Genomic DNA, 25,679 nt, shown 5'->3' on the forward strand with positions numbered 1-25,679 from the left:
AGCCGGTACTGACCAATCAAAAAAATGTCAGATTTTACGACAGAATGGTGGATAGCAATTAAACCACGCGCTCAATAAGATCCTCTCTAGCGCTTCGTGCTTGGGCGAGGATATTCCGGATACAATCACCCAGATAGCATCGTCATGTTGTTAGAAAGCAGATGATGAAGACTGCCGCCTCTTATCTGTCTTAGCAGCTTCTGCATTTGAAAGCAGGAGAAGCACCCGGATTTCTGGTTGATGTAAAGGTAATGGTCGGGTTGGCCGGTTCTCTGCTGTCCTACATTCAGGATGTGTAGTTGTTTGTTTTATTCTATGCATTGACGTTTCAAGTCCCGTTTGTGGACCTGTACAACGGCGACGTTGTTTAAATGCGCAGGCGTAGGATGGTTTACACGGGGCTAGGTCGCATTCATTCCACGAAGGTCTGTTGCGATCAAGAGGTTGTGAGGCCTCCAATATACCTGATTTTCATGACGGAATGGCGCTGCGATACGGCACAATTGCATCTGATCTTCTGGTAGGCATCGAGCACAGGCGACCATCGTAATTGATGTCGTACCAACCATGAAGAACCCAAGCATCGGCCTCGTCCCTCGTAGTCTCAAGTGACTAGTCAGCATTCGTGCTCTACCCCTTCTCAAGGCTTTTGAGAGCTCAGGGCACCTAAAATGACCATATATGGCGTTGTGCATGCACCAATCGTTGCAACCATTGCACACTCGTCTTGCAAAAGCATGTAGGAACAGCGACCTCTGCCTCTTGGTAACCGTCTTCCGGAGAGCTCAAGGTCAGGTCCAGAAGAAGAGGTGGGTGTTTGCCTGTTTGCCTGTAACGTTCAAAGAATAGAAATGAGTGATCACACTTCAAAACCTTGTATCTCGCAGCAATAGAGTGCGATTCCAACCCAGGCACAATTGATCATGTATCTCCACCTCATGCTGCGCTCCATGGCCATTTTTGTAGTGGCCTACCAACGAGTACTGAGGCCATGCACAAATTTGTTGGCCGAAAATTGACTTGGTAGGTGAGTGACGTCGAGCCCGGCGATTCTGTGGACCTCCGGACCACAAGTTTCTGTTGCGGATTTGCTTGTTTTACGCTTCTACAACCAAGGTGAGGCTTGAAACACGCAGCTTCCAAGCAAAGATCCATGCGCGTCTACTTTAATTCTGTTATTGACTTGTCAAAACAAAACTCTGGCCATTGACGACCAGATCCATCATCCAAGAAAAAGTGTCGTCTTTCCCAAGCTGCTCGGGGAACGTCGTAGCGCCCTATTGTGGCTTCTCGGAGCATCTCATCGCCAACAAGTTGCATCACGCAGCTTTTCTTCTCTAGCAACGATATCACACGACATTAAAGATAACGGTCCCCATCAAGGAAAATTCCTTTGAGCAATAGCTATTTCTGCACAGAAACAAAGAGTGCTTTGGAGAGGGAGGATGGCCGTGAAAGAGAATGGGGTGCTGTCAAATGGTTCTGCTTCGAAATCTGGAAGCCAGGTCACAAGACATGCCAATCGTACAACAAGACCGTCTAAAGGGGCAGCCGCCTGGTTTACCTCCACGATCAGCAGGTAAGAGATCTCCTATCGTTCGTCTCCCAGACTTTACTGAGTTTGTTGTAGACTAGTAATTTGGTATGTTCTCATCACATGCATTTTCCGATGCCCCTCAAGTTCGAACGACCTTGGCGAGAGCTCGCCGCAAATTTGCAAGCCATATTTGACGACCGTCTCGTATCTATCTCCACATCTGGAGCCTTATTACAACACATATGCGGCCCCGTATGTTGAGAAACTTCAACCGTATACTCAACAGCTGGATCAGAAAGTAATAACTCCAGTAACCCGGTTCACCAGAAACAACTATCAAACGCATGCTGCTCCACGAATTGAACTCGCAAAAGCGTTCAGTCAGCAACAATGGGAGAAGTCCGTACTGCCCCAAGTACAGACTGCTCAGAAGAAGACCTACGATATTTATGGGGCCTCCGTCGCGCCGCATGTCGAGAAGGCTTCGTCCGTTGTAGGTCCATACTATGGTTTCGCCAGAGACAATGTCCTGAACATCCAACAGAAGCATATCATGCCAGCTTTGGAGATATCAAAACCATACCTTGGCTCCACCTACGATGCTTCGCAGACCTTTTTGGTCAATACCGGAATTCCCTATGGGAAGTGGGCCTGGTCATCCATAGTCATATTTGTTGACGGTACTCTGTGGCCACAAATGAGAGCTTTGTATGGTGACAATGTCAAGCCGCAACTGGTCATGATCTCTGAGAGAATTGCGAAATATCAAGAAGGTCGAAAATTAAAGGCTTCTATGGAGAAGGTTGAGAGCTCGATATCAGCCGCCTCCGAATCTGCAAGCGAATCCACCGTTGCTGCAACTCCTGAAATAATCCCTGAGACCCCAACCCCGTCCGAAGAGTCTGCCCCTGCAAAGACCACCCTTACTGGTAAGGAACAGATTGCAGCAGCTCGCGAGCAGGTCGCGACAGATCTGCATACTTGGCAGGAAAAATTCTCGAAGGCCGCCGACAAAGGGTCTGAGGACTTGCAGGAGCGTGTTAAGGAAATCATTAATGGACTAATCAAGAGCGCGGTAGACGCAGAAGGCCCTGAGCTGTTGACCGCCCTGAACAAAACGGTCGAAAAGGAAATTACTAATTTCAAATCCAAAGTTATTGAGGTTGTTTCAACCCTTTCGCATGAGTCTTCCAAAGAAGACGAGGAGATAGCTGAAAAGGAGATTCTAGATTCTATTCGTTGGAGCGCGAACTCAATCAGAGAACGTGCAGCCGCTGTTCGCAAGTGGCACACAAAATTTGAAACCAATGTTGCGCAGCGGGCAGAAGCTGCAGCAGATTCTACACTGGATGTTCTTGATGGTATCCGTGACCTTGGTCTACAGGAAATCGGTATGAGATGGGCGTGGATGGACGGCGTCACCTACAAAGATTGGGCTAAATATCACGAACTCAAGAAACAGTTCGATCATTGGCGAGATGAGGTTCGAGACGTCGCGTCAAAGCATGAGGTCATTGAGGATGCTAAGAGGGCGGGCAATGTGATTCTTGATGAGGCTATGGTCACTGCACAAACCGCGGCAATGGAACTGGTGCATTTAAAAGGAGTGGGAAAATGGAAAATACAAGCACGTGACTCCAGCGATAACTTCGAATCAAGGGTCATGCCTGCCGCCGCAGTCTCGGCTGCTTCGAAGGTTGCCGAGGATATCAACAACGTTAGCGAAAGCCTTGCTGGAAGCACTCAGAGCACGATGGAATCACTAAGTGCAAAGGCCAATCATGCTGCTTCAGAAGCTGTCAAAAGTGCTTCCTCGGTCGTGATGGGTACCAGCCAGGGCAGCGTTGAGTCCATGGCATCGAAAGCCACCGAGGCTGCTGCAGGTTTAGCTAGCTCGGCATCATCTGCTGTTGTGGGCACCAGCCAAGGTACTGTCGAGTCTGTGGTGTCCAAAGCCAGTCAAAGCGCCGCCGCCATGGCATCCGATGCATCTGCCGCATTTGGAGGCGAATCAAGCTCCGGGGCCCTCGAAAGCGTAGTGGCTTCAGCAAGATCGGTTACTGACCAATTAGGAGATTCGGCAAGCTCGGCGGCTGACTCGATAGTTTCAGCAGCCTCATCAGCGAAAGAAGCTGTGTCTCCGTCCTCATCTGGGAATGCTGCGTCATCCGCAAGCTCAATCGCATCATCAGTCTCCAGCAAGGTCTTCGTGGGAGCGATGGCGCAGGAAGTCAGCGACAGCACCCCAGTCTTTGACGACGTCATCGACGAAAATGAGGAAGCCACTTTCTCTGAGAAGGTTCAAAGTGTGGTCAAGGACGCTGGAGATAGATATGCAGATGTGACGAAAGCTGTGAGCGAGGCGCTTCTTGGCCGATCTCAAGGCGCAATGGAGAGCGCATCTTCTGTGGCGAGTGAGCAATACTCGAGCGCACTTGCAGCTGCATCAAACGTGCTTTATGGTACGACTCAAGGTACTGCCGAAAGCATTACCAGCGCGGCGTCTGAGAAATACAGCCAAGCTGTGTCTGCGTAAGTACTCTGTGCAGGCCTAACTGAATTTGACTGACTTCTTATAGGGCATCCGCTGCTATATATGGTACACCAGTGCCTGCAAGTCAGTCCCTAGCCTCGCAAGCTAATTCCGCCTACACCGATGCTACGAGTCGAGCCCGCAGTCGATATCAGCAAGCCAAGTCTATTGTGTCAGCACAGATCTCCGGCACGCCCAAAGCTATTCATGAGGAGATGTTCTCGTCTGTCGAGTCAGCTTATTCTGGTTCCCTAGCCACAGCGAGTGGCAGGTTAGACTCTGCACTCAGTGCCGCTTCTCGACAATACGCATCCTTGACAAATGCTGCTGGGAGCTTTGTTTCGCATCCGACTCAAGGACCGCTCGAATCTATCTCGTCTGTCGCATCCTCAAACCTACAGGTCGCATTGAGCAAGGCGTCTGCCCAATACTCTAGTGCCAAAAATGCAGTTGGTGCAACGCCGACTCCTGCACATCAGCAATATCTTCAGGACGCCCAGCGAAATTACTATGCTGCTCTTGGAGTAGCACATGAGCGATATTCTGATTTCGTGAACGCTGCCTCAACCGCCATATATGGAAGTCCAACTCCAGCACTTAGCAGCCTATCCGACGCTGCATCGCAAGCGGTATACGGAACGCCTACGCCAGCTCTTAGTAGCATTTCTGACGCGGCTTCTCGAGCCATTTACGGGACTTCCGACCTTGCTTACCAGAGTATCATGAGTGCCGCGTCTTCTCAGTATGCTTCTGCTTCTTTAGCTGCTGCCGCTAACATGGAAGCTTTCATGTCTTCTGCAAAGTCCGCTGTGGGTGCTACCACAAAATCTCCTGCCCAGAGCCTATACGATCAAGCCTCCTCTCAATACAACATGGCACTCTCAGCAGCTTCGTCTTCTTTGTCTGCTGCTGCTTCCGCTGCTAGTTCCGCTGCATATGGTACTTCTGCTGGGGTCGTGGAGTCTGCAGCAAGTCAAGCTTCACAGAACTGGGAGGCTTTGGTGTCGAAAGCTAGTGAACAGATCTACGGCGCACCTACGCCTTTCTTTGCTTCTCTCACATCACAAGCTGGTGAATACACTTCGCATGCTACTGATGCAGCTGCTCTTCAATACTCAAATGTCCAAGCTTTCGTCTCAGAGCTCATTGTTGGCAAAGAGCCAGATTTTACGGAGTCCGTCATGAACCGCCTTAGCTCTGCATATCATACCGGGTATCATATCAGTGTAGCCTTGTCAGCCTCCAGCTTAGCAGGCGATGCCTATCAGTCCGCATCCTCCATAGCGTTATCGGTGTCTTCTGTGGCCTCATCTGCTGCATCTACATATTTCACACCTCCACCACAAATCGAGTCCATCCTCGGTGCAGCTACAGAGCAATTGAATGCCGCGGTTGATGCTGCTAGCGTACAACTTTATGGCACCACTAAGGGGACAATTGAGCACGTCAAATTATCCGCAGCTGAGGCATACTCTTCTGCTTCATCTGCAGCGAGTGAGAAGGTCTACGGCACTCAAACGGGATATGCAGAAGCAGCCCAAAGTTCCATGTCTAGCGCAATCTCCAGTGCGCAAGCGGCGATAAGCAGTGCGATCTATGGAACGCCAACCGGCACAATCGAGTCTGCCACGAGTGTCGCTGGGGATACATATTCATCTGTTTCATCTGCCATAGCCGAGAATGTTGCGTCTGCTGGATCGGTTGCTAGCGGTGCGTACTTATCAGCAGCGGCAAAAGTCAGCGAAGCCATCTACGGCCCGGAACAAAGCGCATTGGAAAGTGCCCAGAGTCGGTTGGCTGCCGCAGTTGAGAGTGCTCAGGCAAGAATTGCTAATTTTGCCTCATCTGCTACCGATGGTGCGTCTGACGTGGTGGATGCAGCTAAGACCAATGTCGAGTATCTTGCCAGCAGTGTTTCCAGCATGGCCAGCAGCGTTACTGGTAGAGTGAAGGATGAACTTTGAACGCGTGGATGTGAATCAATGTGGGAATAGGTTATGAAGAGGAAAGGGTGGTGCATATCGAGATAACCTGGTTTATGATCCAAACTGCTCAAGCCTTCACTTTCTATCATCTATTTTGTTACGCCAGAAGAGGTATGATTTGGACCTTGTCCAATGCCTTGAGTCTGGTCTTCTGGGTTGTGTACTGATAGTTGCAGCGGCTCTTTGTGGCCTTGCGATATCCTCTCTTGCCGGCAATTAATAACTGACATGTATTCTATTTTCTATATTGAGCTTCGCACTGACTAGTATTGATTTTGATACGTCATCCTTTGCTGCGCCCTCTTTCCCAACTTTTGCTGCCTCTTACTTTCCGAAGCTGTGGTGGTTGCACCCTCATCATCCTTTGGGGGTGAGAACATGGCTTTCAGCCCACCCACTGTAGTCGCAGCAAGATAGATAGTGTATGCCGGAACCACCAAATATAGCCACCAAGCATTGTTTCCAAAAATCAAGACCAGCAGAATGTTGATCCATGTCCAATACACCACATCCCACATATAATCGGTTAGTCCCTGGGCGTCAAGATCCTGTCCTGGCCGTCTGAGAAACCCGTCATGGCTGTACTCGGGGCGGCCGATCACATCGAGGTAGACTTCGATGGCTATGGCTGGCAAGCAGAAGGTCAGGTAGAGGACCCAGGATCGGGGACGGACGAGGAGGATTTGAAAAAGGAGGAAGAGGAGGTGTAAGGCGACAGTGACAAGGTGATTTCGCCGGAGAATGAAGGTGTTGCGGGAGGCGAGAGATTTAGCTGCTTTCTGAAAGATATTTAGGCTGATTGTCCGAATCTAGAAACAGCATAAAGCAGCAGCACGTACTTGAGCCATTGTTTATGATATGTTATGTATCTGATCTCCGAGGTCTGATATCTGAAATGCTGGTCCAGGAATTCTGCTGGACAAAGGGTCTAGAGAAAGGGACAGCGACCGCGAAGAAGACGTATGTCAGCTATTGCCCATCTACGAAGACAAAATAGGTCAATAATGGCCCCCGGAAGACCTAGCAGCCGTCCATGGCAGCAATCGCGTAGTTGGGATGCGGTTAGTATTTTCAGAATGTGGTTGTGGATGTGAATGTTGTTTGTTCTGTGCCCGGCACCTCCAAACCCCAAGCGCCACAAATTCATGCCTGTACCTCCCCAGCCACGGGCACATCTGCAGTTAGCCGCCCCGGAAGCATCATCCATCCAGAGAGCTACATATCCATCCACGTCTTGCTCAAAAACACGCCGAGATTGGCAGGTCTGTAACAGGTTGCGAGCTACTTTTGGAACACCTGCTTTCTGGTAAGGGTTCTTGAACAGCAATAACAGATCGGCATGGGCATCGCTTCCCAACATCATCCCCAGGGCCTTTGTTTTGGCCGACCTGAACCCTCACAAGTAATTCGTTCTTCACAATAACGCGACTTCTACTTCACTCAGACCTCGATATAGTCCTTTGCACCTTCCGCTCTCACCGATCTCCTTTACCCGACTCACCACCAATCTTGACCTTCCTCTAAGTTGCTGTTCACCAGCATCTTCATTCTACATACTTACATCATGTCGCCGTCTACCAATCCCTACATCGTCTCTCAGCTCCGATCTCAGATTTATTACCACCTCGACAACAATCTCGTTCGTAATGCACTGTTCCTCGCCAGTCGTCTCGCTAGCTACGAACCTCGAAGTCCTGAAGCCGCATACCTTCTCTCACTTTGTCAGTTACAGTCTGGGCAGATTAAAGGCGCTTGGGAGACAACTCGGGTTCACGCCTCGCGAGCCATTCACCTAGGGTGCTGCTACATATATGGTCAAGCGTCTCTCGAGCTTGGGAGATATGTGGAAGGAATAACTGCACTGGAGAGAGCGAGGCCATTATGGTTGAACAAGAATTCGTGGAACCAGCACTCAGAGAGCAAGAGGCAGCACTTACCAGACGCCGCAGCCGTGTACACTTTGCAGGGGAAACTGTTTCAGGCACACAAGGACATGGGCAAAGCGGTCGATTGTTGGGTGGAAGCGCTGAAGCTGAATCCTTTTATGTGGGATGCGTTCTTGGGACTTTGCGAGAGCGGCGCGAATATCAACATTCCCAATATCTACAAGATGACGCCAGAAATGATCTCCTCCATGAAATTGACAATCCAAAATGAGAAAGATCTGGCAGTGCCCTCCAGTGCTCCACTCCAGTCTCAGCCGACCAACAATCCTATCCCAGATCCCTTCCTCTCTTCGAATCTCAGGGCGAATGGCATATCTGGTTATGGTAGTTCGGCACTATGGGAGAAATTGAACGGCGCTACGATCTCCGGCGTTAATATTAGCGCTGATGAGGAGGGAACGCTGACTGCAACTGACGAGGACAATTTGCAATCAAGACCAACATGGGAGCCTCCTCCGGCACCTGCGAGGAAGCAAAGAAGTGCACAGGAGTTGGTAGATTATGCATCAGCCCCTCCTCCAAGATTGGGTGCGAACAGCATCAAATCAAGAACACGAAGTAAAGTTGGCTCGGAAGATGCCGTTCTCACCGTCCCAGACCCACCTCCAGCAGCACCTACCAAGAGGACCGTCTCTGGACAGGTTGCCACCTCGCAGAATGGTGCTCCTGAAGGTACTAGACGAAGCAGGAGGTTGCTAAACACCGTCCAGCCCACAACAACCGGTGGCAGCAAGATTTCATCCCTTGCAAGTTCGTTTGGTCTACGGGAAGGTCGAGATATCAAGAAAGCGAAAGCACCTGCAAAAGGCCGAACCGCCACTACTTCTACAGTTGGTCGAGTCGTTAGTGGCAATCGAAACCGAGCAGATATTATGGAGGTTGATCGTCCACCTCAGAAGCCACCCATGACATCTCAATTCAACAAGGACTATGACGGTCTTCAGTCGTTGTTGGATCTGTTCTCGCGCATGGCAAATGGATATTTTTGCTTGTCGCGTTACGACTGTCACAACGCCATTCAGATCTTCAACAGCTTGCCTACGCAGCATAGAGAATCCCCTTTCATCTTGGCCTGTATTGGAAAGGCTTATTACGAGCAAGCTTCTTATGCGGATGCGGAAAAATTCTTCATTCGAGTCAAACAAAATTCAGGATCTGTCTTGGAGGATATGGAGGTCTACAGCACTGTCCTATGGCATATGAAGAACGAGGTTGAGCTTGCATACCTCGCGCATGAGCTGATGGAAACCGATCGCTTAAGCCCGCAGGCATGGTGTGCGGTTGGTAACTCGTTCTCACTACAACGTGAGCATGAACAGGCGCTGAAATGCTTCAAGCGTGCTACGCAGCTGGATTCTGGTTTTGCATATGGCTTTACACTTCAAGGCCATGAATTCATTGCCAATGAAGAATACGATAAGGCGCTAGATGCGTACCGATCGGGTGTGCATGCAGACCCAAGACACTACAATGCCTGGTATGGCCTTGGAAAGGTGTATGAGAAGATGGGCAAATATGATATTGCAGAGCAACACTACCGAACTGCCGCACGAATCAACCCCACAAACGCGGTATTGGTCTGCTGCATTGGTATGGTGCTTGAAAAGAACAAGAATTACGAAGCGGCGTTGGCTCAGTACTCGAAAGCGTGTACTTTGTCGCCAACATCCGCGTTGTCTCGCTTCCGAAAGGCTAGAGTGTTGGTGCAGCTTCAGCAACCGAAGATGGCGTTGGTGGAACTGCAAATTCTGAAGGACGTCGCACCCGATGAAGCGAATGTCTTCTTTCTGCTGGGGAAGCTTTATAAGATGCTGAGGATGAGAGCTGATGCTGTGAGGTGTTTCACGGCGGCTCTGAACTTGGATCCAAAGGTATGGCAGATAGCCTGGATATTGACTCTGCTAACATTTTCTAGGCTGCTCAGTATATCAAAGATGCTATGGAGAGTCTGGATGATGAAGAAGATGAAGAAGAAGACGAGGAAGGCGACATGACTTGATATACTTTGGCGGCAATGTCTTCTGGCTGCATAGGATGGAGCAGGGTGAACGAAGCGGAGCATGAATACTTTGGAGCGTTGGAAGCCTTGGTGTTATTTGGCCACTCATCCTTTGGCGTTGGTCTCGATTGGGAGGAGTGGAAGCATTGCACGGCGAAGAAATTGTAACCTGAATAGAGGCTTCTTGGGTAGTGGGTCTACCATGCTTTCATGAGGGTAACGAGCCTGCACGGCATCAAGGACATGCATTCTAATATCCATCTTTCCGTAAACTAGACATTCTTCTGATTGGGTGCTGCAGCCGCAAGCGCACCTTACTTAGTACTCAGTCGTCATCAAATGAGAAGCATCTAGACACCTAATATGATTTCGGGCTGACGCTAGCGATTATGTGGCCCAGTGGATAAATGTCAAGATCTACGCCATAAAGTGGATATCTAGCCCAGAGACCCGACACATCCTCTGCTTTTGCTGTAGCCCTCACTTACATCACTCCCCCTATATGTCTTGAATCAAACCACCTACTCCGTAAAGTAGTACTACTCATAGCTGGGGGCAGCTCGTCCGTCGGACGTTCTCCAGAAACCGCTAAAAGCTCAGTCCACAAAGCTGAACATATTTAGTAACGGATCAACTTCAGGCCCGACTGTACCTTGAAGCAGGCCCGTATCCCTCCTCCATGCTTCACTGTTCTGAATGTCGCGTTTCATTGGTTGCTGAAGTGGACTTCGGGATAGTTGTCCGTCCGAGAACCGGCCGAAATTTCTTCTATCCTAGCTGTCCTAGATTCTTCTCGAGCTATATAGTTGCTCGTTCCTCGTTCTCTTGCCAACAGCGACACTTTCTGTCCAGCGATCGGCATTTTAACATGCAGTCATGACTAACATCACCGTTCCCAACAACTATGGGTAGGTTTGCTGTTTTCCCTCGACCTTCGCTCGCTGACCACACTCCAGCTACGTCCTCGGCATTTCCCTCATCGCAACTCCTCTCCTCGCCTTTGCCCACGGCACGATCACGGGCAGGAAGCGTAGAGCCGCCAAAATTCCCTACCCAAATGCCTACGCCACCGCCCAGGAAATGAAAGCCAATCCCGCCGCCTACACGTTCAACTGCGCCCAGAGAGCCCATGCACAGTTTATGGAAAACGCTCCTCAAACAATGATGCACATGCTGGTTGCTGGGTTGCAGTATCCAAATGCGACAATAGCTTTGGGCTTGGGATGGTTAGTGGCGAGGATGCTGTATCTGTATGGCTATATTTATTCGGATAAACCTCAGGGTGGTGGGAGGTACTTGGGGACGTGGTTCTACCTTGCGCAGGCTGGGCTAATGGGATTGGTTGGCATGACAGCACTCGAAATCATCTCTTGAAAGTAGGATGTGCATTAGACTGGGCCGAGCTGCCAGTGGTGGTGCATGCATTTGATACTAAAACGTCATTTTTTTTTCTTGACGCTAAGCGGACCTCTCGAACAGTTTCCTGGTCAAAGATGGACAATTGACCATTTTGCCAGTATCGGGACACCCCCATAAGACTGTATCTACTGGCCATCCCCAAGCAATGTGACCAACCGCTTCACTGCCGTCCAATGCAACATCGAGATTTCGCCAAGTCTCTCCAATGCCAAGATCAAAATCCGCCATCCACTGCAGCCGCTAATGGTACTGGATACCAGGGGCGGCTTCTAGCCCTCCTTGACGCCTCCACCCCTCGAGCACAACTTCAGCGGTGATAACAAGTCGTGGGTCCCTCCCTTACTTCCTGATAATGCACTTTGCAGATTGGTATGTTGCAAAATACTGGCTCAAAAAAGTAACTTAACGCATACGGGTCTTGAGGTCGTCGGCATGGATCCTTCTATCCTTCTATCCTTCTATCCTTCTATCCTTTTCTATCCTTCTATCCTTCTATCCTTCTATCTTTTTATTCTTTTATCCTGGCTGCCAGAGGGGTACATCTACCCGAGTAGTGTTGAGTTTGCTTCTCCTTTGCGGCTTTCCCACCGTGACAACTCTCTTCCTTTCCATAGCACTCTATTCCTACAACCACCTGACATTCTGTCTCGGCTCCCAGCTCCGCAAACCTCCGTCATTCGCTGTGCATTGACTCCGGATGGAGTGATGTGAGGGCGGAAGCATGATCAGACGGCTTTCGCAGAACATTGATGCATCAAGACAGCCCTGCGTTCGAACTACAACACCCAGTCAATCAGCCATGCCCCCAGTTACGAAAAATCAAGCGTCACCCGTTTTCTACCCGATCCAGTATCAAGAATGACCAATTGTACCATGACCGTACCATAACCAAAGTTAGAAAGCCTAGCTGTTCCTTGGCAAGACCCTTCGCACACTTACCAACACTCGCCCCCCTCACATCACTCATAATGGGTAATGGGACAGCAGATATGAGGCAATGAACTGGATTTGGTGCCTTTGTTGTAACCATTCGAAAAAGCAAAAGCTCATCCTCTAGGTTGAATATTGCCGCAACAATATGCAGACTGAGGGACTACGAAACCCTCCTAACTTAGCGAGAATGGAAAGATTTCCTGTACACGGTGAGGACGAGATTCTACCTGGGTTCGGATTCGGTGTGTAGGTATCTGCGAGTGTCCTATGAAGCGTCCTTTCAGCACAGGGCACTTCCTTAACTGGTACCAAGTTAGATAACGTCTCGCATTTGAGAAAATAACACAATATTCTATTCATCACTACAAAGCCACATCCTATATTCGATACTTCCAGGATTGGAGGCCTGTTCCTTTATCAACTCCGTTCTCAGTCTCACCAAACTGCGACCATCCTAATTATATCTGGAGCCTGCTTGTCCAACATTGAACTACCATCTGCTGAACATTCAATACTTCCTGCCCTTACACTTTCCCTCTTTTAGCGCTCCTATCTACCCCACAGCCTTTCTTTCAGGATTGGCAACATCCATGGTTGAACATTTGTTACCAATCTATATCTGTGAAGAGTGTGAACGGGATGGAGCTATGCATATTTTGAAGTCTAGCTCTGTGTAGGTCTCGTAAGGAACAAGAATCCTCCTCTTCGATCCTTAAGATCCATGAACACTTTATCATATTGGACTCGTTTTATGTTCCACAAATGTAGGCACCCTCCCGCAGCAACTGGATGCACGCCGTGTCTCCGGTACTACAACCTTGCTCGACATAGCGACTCGGCACGATATTTCCATGGAACCTTGACACTGGGAGCAACCCAGTAAGGGATGGTTCGAACGAGAGCAGCTTCTCTTCAGTGACCAGGATTTCATATTTTCATCATGATGGCCAGGTACAATTCCCAGGTTTACTCCGCAATGGCACAATCTACAGATACACAATAAAGAAAATTGGTCAGACGTCCCTGTGAAAATGCCGTGCCAGCAAAGTAAAGGACACCCAACTCTAGGCGTTACACCTCCACTTCACAAAAACTTTGATACTCTTACCACAATGTTTCTCGTCATACCATCCCCCTTGCGTGTCTCAATTTGCCGACGTACCCTTCCTTCCCTGCTCAGAGTCTCATCTACCTGCTCAGAAATTTCCGGCATGAAGTTCCAATTGACCATCATTACTTCTTGCTTGCACCTGCTGATTGCTGAGTAGTCGCACTTCATTGTAGTACACCAATTGTTAGGACTTGCTTCCCAGAGATGCTCGTGCCATCCGGAAGTAGGCTTTGTGGAGGGAGGGAGAATCGCGAATGTCCCACGTCCTCCAACACCATGATCGCATTCTAATCTTCTCTTGTATCCTTCTCATCCAGTATTGCCCAATCAGCGAACCTAGTGCCGAGCCCAGAGGTTTAGAAGTAGTAACCGGGACGCCGCATGGAAGCCTTCAGCCTGACTAGCCTACAATCACCAATGGTCTGTCAAACCGGTATCGCTTCAATCAACGTCCAAGAATGGGAAACCGATCTTTTCGGTGTAAGCTCATTGACCATGATTGGCATGACAGCACTGGAAATCATCTCTGGAGCCCGAAGCGGAGCATGATTACTTTGGAGCGTCAGTAGCCTTGTTGTTCTTGGGCCATTTCGCAGTAGACCACTGGCAGTAGGCACCAGATATGTGTTTGCTCCCTTAGGTGTGGGAAGAAGTAGGATCAGACATGCGATTCATTAAGATTTGGCACAACACCGGCGGAAATTTGACGAGCTGCCACCGCACAGCGGAAAGTCTTGGCGCTTCTTTTTGAGATCAAGGTGAAATCTTGCGGCCTTCAACACCTACTCTACACCAATATTCTTCATTTTTGTTTGTCCCCTTGCTCGCCCACCAGCACCTCAAATAAGCGTTCAGGAGGCGTACGCTAGGATCATGGAGCCTCTTCCTGACCGTGAGCCCACGCCGGAAGTCGAAATGACGGAACCAGAGCAGCCAGTGGATGCACCAGTGGGCCTCGCCACCTTGAGACAACCGATGAAAAACAGTATGACCACCGAAACATGCCCAAATCATTGGTAGTGCCATGCGTGGCTAGAAAAAAACGTCGACATCGGCACGCTCCGCCAGAACGGCGACAGCCCTGATTCTTGGCGGTTCACATTCATCTTGAACTTCGGGCGATACGGCAAGCCAGCGTTCATGTTAAGGTGCCGTCGAAACAAGGTTGCAACTCAAAAACTGGATGAGTCGAAGTCAGATTCTTACCTTGAAGTCACGTTTGAGTGGCAACCAGGGGTTTCCTTTCTTAACAAGAACGGGGAGAAGTTGTACCAACTTGATAACCTCGCACGTAACGTGCTTAGCAAGGAAAACGTGCCTCTGCTCGCCAAACTGGGGTGGTATTATCCTCGAGCTGGTTCGGAGATTGAAAAGCTCAGCGATTCTGATAAGGCAGGATGTGTAAATATCAACTTCCAAAGCAGGACGCCCCGTATTGAAACCGACGTGATCAAGACTCAGGCCATCGCGAACACCACGGAGGCAGAGAAAGAGTTCATAGGAGATCTGTATTCCGAGGATGTGGTTGATATGTCAGTGACATTCCTCCTACCTCTTGGTTCGCAGTATTCGGACCGCGGAATCGATGGATCTCGGGAAAGATCGTTATATTTCTTGAATATTGAATATCCAAATTTTCAAGATGCCTTCGAAAACAGGCTAGCCACCTTTATATCCATATTGCGACTTTTCCACCCCGGAGAGAAAGTTGAACGTCAAATTCAATATGCAGAGTATCAACACATTCGCCAATCGGATGCTTGTGATCTACGGGCCAGACAAGAGAGAGGCTCTTGAGGCCGAGCTACAAGAGACAGGCGCCATTGCTCGGTGGCCACCCGGTGATGCCTTCTACCATTACAGAAAACAGATATTCTTCACTAGTACCGGCGAGTTTTTGACGCATGTCCTCGGCTCTGTTGTGCGAGACCAACAATGGGTCGAGGGTGAGTACATGGCTTACTCGGCCCAAGATATCAACTTTGCTGTTGTGAGGAGCTACCAGGCTCAGGTTCCGGGAGATGTTCAGTTGACAGAGGAAGATAAAGCTCGTCGACAGGGCTTTTTCCTCTATGGATATCTTCCTAAGGATAAGAAACTGCATTTGCCGGCGCTCGACAGCCAGTGGAACATCGAGTTCAAAAAGACTGTGGTTGGCAAACAAATACATCAAGAGCGGCACCTGCGCTGGACTGGCTACGTCAAACCCATAACGGACGACGAGCGCCAGGTTACAGGTGCCCAGTTTGTTATGGTTGCCACACGACCTCTGGGAGGTCAGCGAATTCGTTGGGCGCCAAGCATTCACGAATTGGCCCCCGGCAACTACCATCCAGGAAGGATGACACAGATTATCGACCGAGTCGGGCAGGACCGCATCCTCAAGGCTTGCAAAGAGTTTTGTGATCCACTGAGGACAGACCTCGAAAACTTTAGGATTCCTTTGATCTTCACCAAAGAGATCAAAGCATTCCATCATGTCAACTTGATAGCCGGTGGAGATCCCAAGAACGATGACCAAAACCGCACATTCTTCGATTGGGTTTTCAATCCCATTCAAGGCAGACTCAATAAAGACCAGAAGCAGATCTTCGAGAGAGACCTTCGACAGGTCTGGAATGGCACCAAGTTCGTCAAGGGTGGTCCTGGATGTATAAAGACGTCCACCATGGCATGGGTGGTGCTCTTGCTGAGTCTCATTGACCATAAGGTCATGATCGTGGCCGAAGACAATGGCTCTGTGAACCAATTCATGAAGACCTTGGAAAGCGTCCGCGTGGAACTTGGATCAGCGGCTATTCAAAGCAAATCTCAAGAGTCTAAGGCCCTCATAGACCAGCTCAGTGGGCATATACACTTTCGTTTCGAGCCTCCTGTTCAGGAGAAGGATGCGTTGCTTGACAACGATTTCGGCAAAGGGAACATGCATCGTACGGGCCGACCAGACGACCCAGATGCCTGGAAGAATACTGCAGACGCCATGAGTTTGGTCATGGCTTCGCTAGCCCATCGGGAAGCTCTAGCACAGATGAATGCAGAGATTGCTAAGAGAGCGGAGTTGGAAGGGGAATTGAGTCGTCATCAAGGCGATTTAAAACGACTACAATCTGAGTATGCTCGAAGAGCGGTGAGGTCCGACAAGCTCAACAAGTTTCCTGCCAGACAGTTCATTGTCTACCTCATTGAGGTGTTGCGAGATGCTAAGAGGCAGGACCAGCTAGCGCCTTCCGACGAACGATTTTCCCTGATCGACACCTACGACAAAGCACAAGAGGCCTTGCTTAGGGGACAGGGAAATCCGAGAAAGCTTGCAAGTGCCCTCAGCATTGCAACCGACGCACTCTATGCTTGGGTCGCCAGGAGCTCGCATGTGCTCGGTACAACACATGGTAGTTGTGTGAACGTTCTGGTCAAGGGCAACTTCCGCCCTACGGTCGTGGTGCACGAGGAGGGATCAAGGGTGAAGGTCCCAACTGCACTGTGCGCTATGTCTTTCGAGAATGTCAAGGCCCATATATTTATGGGTGACCTTCATCAGCTGCCGCCATTTCAATCATCAAAGACGATGAACGAGTTTAGTGAAATGGGAGAGTTGTCAATTCTACAACTCTACGAAGACAAGTGACATGGTTCTTCCTGGCTGACCGTCAATTACCGATGTCATCCTGACATCTTGGATTTCCCAAATTGACATGTGTACAAGGGTAGACTCGAGAACGCCCCTTGTACCACTGTAATGACGGTGGAGCACAAAGCATTCAGTGACGTTTTCAGAGAGCGATACGGGGCTACTGTGGTCAGTCAGTATTACTTCATCAATACCACCCGAAGCATTGCACATGTCCAGGCTGGTGGAAACTCCCTGGAGAACTGGGCAGATGCGAAGGTTGCAGTAATCCTTTGTAAGGCGTGGATTGAGAAGGGCATTTTGGCGATCAAGATCGCCATTCTTTGCTTCTATCATGGTCAGATCGACGTGGTCAACGAGTACCTCAAGCGATATGGTATCTCGGGTGTTCAGGTCGTCTCCGTCGACCAGTTCCAGAGTGGTGATAACGACTTCACCATTAGCTTGGTGACTGCAACAGCCAACAAGAGTCTGATGACACTCTTAAGTGGCGACCCTGACTACTTCCAGGGTGTTAGCGTGTTCGTCAAGCTGTACAAAAGGCTCAATGTCGCTGCTACGCGAGCCAAGAAGGGTCATGTATTTATCGGCAGTGCTACCACTCTCGATAGAGCCGTTCAAAAAGAGGCGAGCGGAGAACATTTGAGGGCTCTCATCCACGACGCTATCGAGAGACGCGTTATGTTGATAGATGAGACTGAGGACGAGAGTCCTTATGTCCAACAACATCTCATGAGCAGCGATAAGACTCTCCGTGAGTTCAAAGAGGAAACATCTAGCCTCGAGAACTTGGGCTGGATGAGTGAGCACCGCGAAGGGAGGGTGCAAATTCTGAGGAAGGCGCACCAGCAGAAGCCGCAAAAGGTGACATATGGTGGAAGCGACCAGGCAACCCAATTTGGTACATTCCCGCCGAATGTTAAGGAAGCCACTAGAGCTCGACAGTCTCAGCCTGGTGCAGTCAGATGGAGTGACGAACAGCGCGAACAGCGCGAGTCCAGCAAGAAGAAGGGCAAAAAGCGAAGGTAGTCGTCCATCTTGTCTTTCGCTAATATTTTCTGGGAGTCCAATGAAAAGCTCGAAAATAAGAGACGTTGGCATTTGGGCGTGAGTTCTATTAATGACCGCTGCAAGCCCGTGTTCTTCTAGCTGACTGAAAGCCCTCGAGCAGGTCCAGTCATTTCTAACATCACTCGACGCATCGTTATCACAAGTCATCGATCCCGTGAAGCATCTGAGAACGCTACCAACCACATCGAAAGCAGTAAGTACCCATCATTTGTATCAATTCTGCGATTGCAACGGACTAATATATACAAAGATCGACAGCAAATCCTACCGATTCACTAATACTGGTGCTGTTTACGAAGATTATGAGGTTGGAATCGTGCCGGAAAATTCTGTTGGAGACATTGTGGCTGGGCTAGGGACGAGCGAATCACATGGGGGCTTCGGGCCGAATTTCTGAAGCAATTGGTTTGCACACATAGATAGCAACATACTTTATTAAACAGACTTCGAACTCTGCATTCGCCTGCGAACCTATCAAGCACTTCAGCCACCAAGGTTTCATGTTACGTTTGTAGGGCTATAAGACTTCCGTTGCGCACTCTCCTCGGCATTTATTGTCCTCTCATTTGGTTTCAACCATGTTCTTCCGAACATCAACCCTCCTCTGCTATCCTCTCAGTCGGGGGTCTACTATAGCCTTGATAGCAATGCTTTTGTTCGAGAGTCTTGATGTGATAAGTCATACTGACTGGGGAACTCCTAAGCATCGCGTTGGTTCACAGGCTTCGATCCGAGAGATGCTAAGTGTATCGAGCAACGACAATCATCTTACCCCTTAGCCAATGATGTTTAGTGGTCTAAGGCTGACCTTTCTGTTCGTTCTAGTGTGTCGAGTTGACTGCGATACATCGATCAGTAGTACTATCACTGCGCTGAAATATCCTCAACAGCGCCTCGGCATGATGTTTCATTCGTGTATAGCCACTTGGACCCCAACTGTAGCTGCACGTCACGCTATCAAGTCCGCTTTCCGCTCAACTCCCATGTACAAACAACCATATCCGGTCTTGCAACAGTCTGGACTACACAAACGATCATATATTTGAAAGATCCTTGATTTTACGCCAGGTATAAAGTTATCACGGCCTGCTATCCTACGAAGTTACGCGCGCTACCTGCTGACCCTTTTCTATGGCGTGATGTCAATCCGGGTCACAGTGATATTATTCGAATTGTTTGTTGGGTACAACGTCTGGCATCCGTGCTGCATCAAGGAGGTAGCAAATCAGTTAGGCGTCGAGGAACACACAACGAGATTCAAACCAGGGCCCGTAGGGAAACAACATCTCTCTCTTAGTGGTCACGGTAAAATGTATCCATCTCTGTACGCTTTTTGAACCTTCAGACTTTTGCATTACCAGCTATCTCTTAGTCTCCTGATAGTAGTATTTCTCCATCCTCTATGCTCTTCCATGGTGGTCCACGCCTGACTGTGCGATAAGAGCCTTTCATCCATCCACAATGGCTCTGATCAGTCCCAGCACCCACCCCCATCGTCCCTTCTGTCGCCTTTCACAGCAGACCGTCTAATATACGAATAGAACATTCTAGTTCATGCTCGACGAGAGGATTCTGGTACCGTTGGAGCATGTCTGAGGAGCCTTGGATTTCCTCCGCGAGCTGAGGCAGAAACTGTGATACCTGGTGAACTTCAAGCATGCATATTTGAGATTCAGTCGTAAACGGCCCTTAGGAGTTGTGCTGATCCTCAAAAGGATGATTGCAGAGAAAAATTTGGCCTCCGGAGGGATTAGCTCGGCTCGCCCTTTCTTGGCAAAATCAGATGGAGGATAGTACTCCGTACCCGCAATCAAACTCGGTTTTTTCCTTCCGCCCCGCTCGGGACTTTCCAAAATTAGCGCTATTCAACGGAGTTTGCTTCCATGTGGTCTCATTCTGTCACCTTTGCTGCTAGGATATGATTTAGAAAACTTCTTTCCGTAACAAAACCAGCTTCGGTATACAAACCTAGCTCACTTCCATCCAAAAACCTGGGTGTCGGAGTTGGTTCCATCATGTGCCTTTCCAGAATCATGTATGGACCTTTTACACAACGACCAATAATAACCGTTGCATATTCGCTTTGATTGCCTGTGCTTACCACTGGTTTGAATTTCCCCACTGTATATCCTCGCCTTGACAGTTTGTTTTTCCTTTGCGTGAAAAACGTAGACAAAATAGATGGCTCCTGCGGATGAAGGAAATAACAATACATGGAGTCCCAGAAGCCCAGAGCTCTGCCATGTAGTAGTTCTCGCAAGATGCCGGTGTTTCCAGGCATAGGACCTAGTACCTGTGGGTTGACAAAACACCGCCTGGCAGCGGAAAGTCTCGGCACCCAAGTACCACAGTCAAACCGAAATCCGCGCGCCTCTGTAACTTAATTTCGCTCTCAATCACCATATCACAACTTCGCCCTTTTTAGCTTTTCTGCCTGATACAACAACTGTTTCTTGTAAGTAGATGGTATTCCCTGTTGGTCTGAGAGATTCCCGGTACTTTTGAATACTTTCCCGACAACTTTTTCCTCAGTGGTGGTGACGCTTATTTCTCACTTTTCGTTCACCGGCACTTGTTGTTACGCGCAAATTTTGCCTTGCATGTGCGATCGACTTGAGGACTATTGCTAGTGAACCTGTACGAAATGCTGGTTGAAATCGCGTCTCATCACCTTTGACTTACTTGTTTTCATAATCCACCCGAAACTGCAAATCCATCAGCATTTGGAAACCTTGCTAACTCCTACCTTAGTATTCTGATTTTTTTATGTCTGAGGCTTCTCCCCCTCAAGGGGTGTTGCCTGAACGGTCTGGTCCGTCCAGTCCTTCGAGCGCAAAAGATGGAGGTGATGCGGCTACCTTCTCTTCTCGGAGTGACCCTCTGGTCCGTCCAGAGACCACTCTAGAGTCTGCTCCGGCAGAAACAACACATAACGAAGAAGAAGTTGGCAGCTCGGTCCGTCCGACTCCAACTGGCATCTCTGCTCCGGCAGATACAATACACAATGAAGAAGAGGTTGACTATTTGGTTCGTCCAGATACAGCCGGACCCTCTGCTCCGGCAGATACACAATTCGAGCAAGAAGATAAGGGGGCTCCTTTAGGTGACCCCTTAGACATTAATAAGGGCTTCGACATCTTGGACCTCGGGCACGATGATGACAACGAAGTACTTGATGAAGTCCAGACTAGTGGTCTCGAACCTCAGGATATCATTGAGGAAGACGTTGAAATGGAGGAGGGTGAAGATATCCAACCTGCTGAACCCTCCCGCAAGGGAAAGGAGAAAGTTGCGGACATTACTAGTAAGCATGAATGGGCCGACATGAGCAGCAGTTTTAGCCTGCAGGAAGGTGAGGAAGGCCACGATGATGCTCACGATGCCAAGCGGATGCGCCAGGAGTTCCAGCCGATGCCTGAGGAAGACGCCATGGCGATTGCGGTGGGTCGGAGCAAGACCGACGCCATCAAGCGATTGGAAAAAGGTACGTCTGCCGCTGCAGCTATCGGTCTGAAGTTGAAGAGGGAGGCGAGAGAGGAGCCGGTCGACGAATCTACGCTAGCAGTCCTCGAGGAGGGGGTGCCTGCGTATAGAGATTGCCCAAAGGCGATATCAGTGCCATGTCTCTTCCAGCGTTGGGGAGATCACAAGGAGTTTGGTGGAGTGAAAGCCCAGCACGCTAATTTCAGTTACCGATTGCGCATCGACTTTGGGCGTTATGGTCGTCCGTCAATTCAGCTGACTATCCGTCGAAGCAAAGTCTTATCCAAACCGTTGGACACTGCAGCGAGGGACAGCTACTACGAAGTCAAGTTCAAGTGGCAGCCTGGTTGCGTGACCGATGTGCAGGTGCAGGTGGACTATGGCGACCAAGATAATGAAACTCGCACTGAGATAACACGATGGATGATCGAGAGCATGATGCTTACGCCTTTCATGGATGACAGAGATGTTCTCATTGACAAGGGACTCTGGCAGCACTCGCCGCGATCGCAGGTCGAGCGTCTGAGCGATGAAGATAAGGCCCGACTTGTGGCTCTAAGCTTCAATGGACGACACGGTCAGATCGAGACTAACATCAACGTAGCTGCTCTCCAGCTAGGTGTTCGCGATCCGCCAACCCTTAGGCTTCTCGGGGATCTTTTCGGTAAGGAAGATGCAGGGTTGACCATCCTGTTCTTAGTACCAGATTACAACGGGGTGAATCCCAATCAGACCTCAAGAGACGCCTACGGCTTCATGCACAATGAGTTTAGTTGGTTTAAGCTCATGTATGATGGTAGGTGGCCACCTGACCACCCTTACCTTGACGATGAGCATGAATTGAACATCACCTTGGACATGAGGGACATCAGCACCTTCAAGAACAGGATGTATGTCGTTTATTCAAAGGACGTCACCAAGCGGCAGAACGCCCAAAAGCAGGAGACTGGTGTCATAACCTATTGGCCAGAGCCCCACGGCTTCTACACTCATGATTTGGATATGTACTACCACAGCGTGAAGGCATATTGCATCCCACTCATGGTCAACGTTGTCCGTTCATGGCAGTGGGAGGTTGGCCAGCATCAGCTTCTGAGCTCACAATACCTCGAGGCAGCTGTTGTCAAAACGTAGCGCCCAGCGGAGGGCGTAAGAACCAAGGTTTCGGAAGCACAGGATACTCGTATGAAGACTTTCTACGTTTTCGTATGGCTTCCCAAGGATAACAGACTGCGTGTTCCAGCAGATCAGTCGCCATGGCACATCGAATTTGCTGAAGAGCACTGGGGCCATCAGGTCCATCAGCCAAAGAAGAGTAGATGGACAGGATATGTTAGGAATTTGACCCATCGAGAGCTTATGGCTACCGGCGCTTCCTTTGTGTTGGCTTGCAACAAGCCACGGAGAGCTCAATGGGTCGAATCAGCCGATGACTGCACTGAGATCCAGCATTACCAGCAGATCCGCATGACCCAAATTGTGAGCAAAGAGTCTGCACAGCGTGTCCTCGCGTCGGTTCGAGAGTTTGCTGAGCTGTCAAGAGACGACCTCGAAGCCCTTCAGATGACCCTTGCATATGACAAAGAGGTCAGACAGGAGGTGAGCGACCCTCTTCACCATGGCCATTTTGCCCAGGAGGGTGTGGAGGAGAAGTGCGTTGAAGCTTGGCATAAGATTGTCAAGTTGCTCGCACCTCAACTGGACGAGGGGCAGCTAGCCTTGCTTACTGAGGGCTTCCAGCATATCTACAATCGATCTAAGATCGTACTGGGTGGAGCTGGTTGTAAGAAGACCACCACATTTGCATTGGCAGCTGTGATCATGGGCGTTGTGGGCCAAAGTCCTAGTGGTTGTTGAAGATAATGCAGCCATCAACAACTTCCACAAGAAAATGGAGGTCGCTCAATAGTTGATCTTCAACCTTCTTAAGAGCGAGGATGACCATGAGACGGCAGAGTCCGTTGCATGTCAGAAGTATCTGCGTTTCGTGCCGCCAGCTTCTGAAAAAGATGCCTTGGTTCGAGCACAGGCAGAAGACGAGTCGGCCATGCACGTAACCGGCACAGCGCGAGACCCCAACTACTGGCATGAGCTCGACGATGCCGTTGGAATCGCTCAAGCTGAGGCTGGCTTAGCGGAAGCCATGGCCAATGATCCTTCCATTGACCATGACGCAGCAGCAGCAAAGATGCAACAGATACTCCTCGACTGGGAGAGACTGAAGGCCGACTATGACCGGATGGCCGAGAAACCCAGCAGGGCCAACGAGTTTCCGGTGCGGCACTCGCTTCCGTATGCTATCCGTAGGCTGGAGTGAGCCCGAGATCAAGATCAAGCCTCTAAGGAAGAAGTGAAGTTCCTAGAAAAATACGAGCATAGTCGAGGCGCACTTCTGGCAGAAGCTGGAGATCCGAAAACGCTGGCGTTGGATTTCCGAAAGGCCACTGATAATCCCACCGGTGTCATTCTCGACGACTGCACGGTGGTGGGATGTACTTATGTCAGCTCCGCTCATGAGCTGATGAATTGGTACTTTAAACCCTCCGTGGTTTTCCATGAAGAAGCTTCTCGAGCCAAGTTGTCCACTGTTAAATGTGCACTCATCTTTCGTTACGTAAAGGCGCACATCTTCTTGGGTGACATTCGACAGCTGAAACCGTTTGACGCGGCTTCCCACGTCAGCGAGTTTAACAAGGTGGGCAAGATGTTCATCTTAGACTGGTTGATCCAGAAGAAGCACGGATACACCTGGCTGAAGGTCGACTATCGAAACCACCCAGATATCCTGCAATTCCCAAACCGCGAGTGGTACGAGAACCTGCTGGAAAGTGCCCCGTGTGTCTACGAATGGGTCCCGCAGCTCGACATCTGGACCAAGACATTCCAGGAGCAATACTCAGTCGTGGTGAAGAGTCAATACTACTGCATCAATGTGCCACGTGGAATTTCGCAGGTTATGGAAGGTGGAACCTCGCTGCAGAATTTCGCCAACGCCGAGGTTATAGCTTGTCTGTGTCTTTCTTTTGTCAAGAATGGCATGCAACAGAGGGCAAACACCGTCGCTGTCTGGTACCGAGGACAGCTTGAACCTCTCCGCTATTACCTTCTAGCGTTGGCCTAGACGGTATCATCCTGGTCACAATTGACCAGTATCAGGGCGAAGATAACGACTTCGTTATCCTCGACTTGACGGCCACCCAAAAGGGTGCCCTTTTCGTCGATGGGGAGCCGATGTACCAAGAAGCTACCTCTCATCTCACCAGTGAGAATCGACTGTGTACGGCCTTGACAAGGGCGAAATATGGCTGTGCGATTGTCGGCGCAGCTCAGTCTTTGGAGAGAGCTCTGGCCAACTCTGAGAAAGGGACAGGTCTGGTGTCTTGCATCCACGATGCCATCGATCGTGGCATCATGATCACCGATCTCACTGAGGATGAAAGTAACTATGTTCAGGATCAGATCAAGCAGGGTGCTGGATATCGAGATTTCATGGCCGAAACAGCCATGGATAGACAGTACTCCTGGATGGCTAGCTTTCGTCAGAGTCAGCTTGCGAGGCAAAACAGGACCAAGAGGCACGGCGCCTATGGAAGACCAACTGGGCCTACAATCACTTACCCTGGACCTGATCAAGGCAAGCAGTTTCAACACTTCCCTCCTTTGGTGCGAGATCGCGCCAAAGAACGCCAGGCTGCTCCGAACGTTGTTCCCTCCACAGACAAACAGGAGACTCGTAACACTCGCAGGCCGGGCAGCAAGCCCTCCAAGGCTGCTCGAGCTGCCGCTGAGACTGCCACAGAAAAGCTCTCAAGCGGTTGCATGAGGTTAGAAAAGCGCTAAAAGAATGTTCGGGCGGTCGCCACACCGATGGAGCAGCGCATGACTTACCAGCACTCAGAGCGCTTGGTAGATGCATTTATTCTCATCTACCAAAAGTGAGCGAGAGGAGGCTCGAAAGAAGCGACGGCATAGATATTGTTTGGGAAGTCACGATAGGTAGCGATGTTGTTGGAACACCCACTCCATGTGTCGAA

The 25,679-nt window shown here is 49.8% G+C and overlaps 7 protein-coding genes across 7 annotated transcripts; 6 read left to right on the top strand and 1 right to left on the bottom strand.

The window, feature by feature from the left end:
* Positions 1-1,445: 1,445 nt before the first annotated feature.
* EPUS_08590 (uncharacterized protein) lies at positions 1,446-6,034 on the top strand (the record flags this gene model as incomplete). Its single annotated transcript, XM_007805631.1, has 3 exons — positions 1,446-1,579; positions 1,631-4,069; positions 4,117-6,034. The coding sequence occupies 3 exons, from the start codon at positions 1,446-1,448 to the stop codon at positions 6,032-6,034; spliced, it is 4,491 nt and encodes a 1,496-aa protein (XP_007803822.1).
* Positions 6,035-6,144: 110 nt separating this feature from the next.
* EPUS_08591 (uncharacterized protein) lies at positions 6,145-6,903 on the bottom strand (the record flags this gene model as incomplete). The annotated part of the gene is made up of 3 exons (XM_007805632.1): positions 6,145-6,260; positions 6,384-6,834; positions 6,895-6,903. 3 exons carry the CDS (start codon positions 6,901-6,903, stop codon positions 6,145-6,147), a joined length of 576 nt encoding a protein of 191 aa, XP_007803823.1.
* Positions 6,904-7,619: 716 nt separating this feature from the next.
* Positions 7,620-10,000, top strand: EPUS_08592 (Protein bimA; the record flags this gene model as incomplete). The annotated part of the gene is made up of 2 exons (XM_007805633.1): positions 7,620-9,872; positions 9,917-10,000. 2 exons carry the CDS (start codon positions 7,620-7,622, stop codon positions 9,998-10,000), a joined length of 2,337 nt encoding a protein of 778 aa, XP_007803824.1.
* Positions 10,001-10,876: 876 nt separating this feature from the next.
* Positions 10,877-11,374, top strand: EPUS_08593 (uncharacterized protein; the record flags this gene model as incomplete). Its single annotated transcript, XM_007805634.1, has 2 exons — positions 10,877-10,908; positions 10,957-11,374. The coding sequence occupies 2 exons, from the start codon at positions 10,877-10,879 to the stop codon at positions 11,372-11,374; spliced, it is 450 nt and encodes a 149-aa protein (XP_007803825.1).
* A 2,962-nt stretch (positions 11,375-14,336) lies between these two features.
* On the top strand, positions 14,337-17,088 carry EPUS_08594 (uncharacterized protein; the record flags this gene model as incomplete). Its single annotated transcript, XM_007805635.1, has 3 exons — positions 14,337-14,448; positions 14,500-15,177; positions 15,242-17,088. 3 exons carry the CDS (start codon positions 14,337-14,339, stop codon positions 17,086-17,088), a joined length of 2,637 nt encoding a protein of 878 aa, XP_007803826.1.
* A 111-nt stretch (positions 17,089-17,199) lies between these two features.
* EPUS_08595 (uncharacterized protein) lies at positions 17,200-18,120 on the top strand (the record flags this gene model as incomplete). Its single annotated transcript, XM_007805636.1, has 1 exon — positions 17,200-18,120. The coding sequence occupies one exon, from the start codon at positions 17,200-17,202 to the stop codon at positions 18,118-18,120; it is 921 nt and encodes a 306-aa protein (XP_007803827.1).
* Positions 18,121-20,928: 2,808 nt separating this feature from the next.
* On the top strand, positions 20,929-25,485 carry EPUS_08596 (uncharacterized protein; the record flags this gene model as incomplete). The annotated part of the gene is made up of 5 exons (XM_007805637.1): positions 20,929-22,719; positions 22,780-23,475; positions 23,576-23,948; positions 24,009-24,714; positions 24,756-25,485. The coding sequence occupies 5 exons, from the start codon at positions 20,929-20,931 to the stop codon at positions 25,483-25,485; spliced, it is 4,296 nt and encodes a 1,431-aa protein (XP_007803828.1).
* Positions 25,486-25,679: the final 194 nt, after the last annotated feature.

Source organism: Endocarpon pusillum (genome assembly GCF_000464535.1).
Source record: "Endocarpon pusillum Z07020 unplaced genomic scaffold scaffold4398, whole genome shotgun sequence".
Taxonomy (NCBI): Eukaryota; Fungi; Ascomycota; class Eurotiomycetes; order Verrucariales; family Verrucariaceae; genus Endocarpon; species Endocarpon pusillum.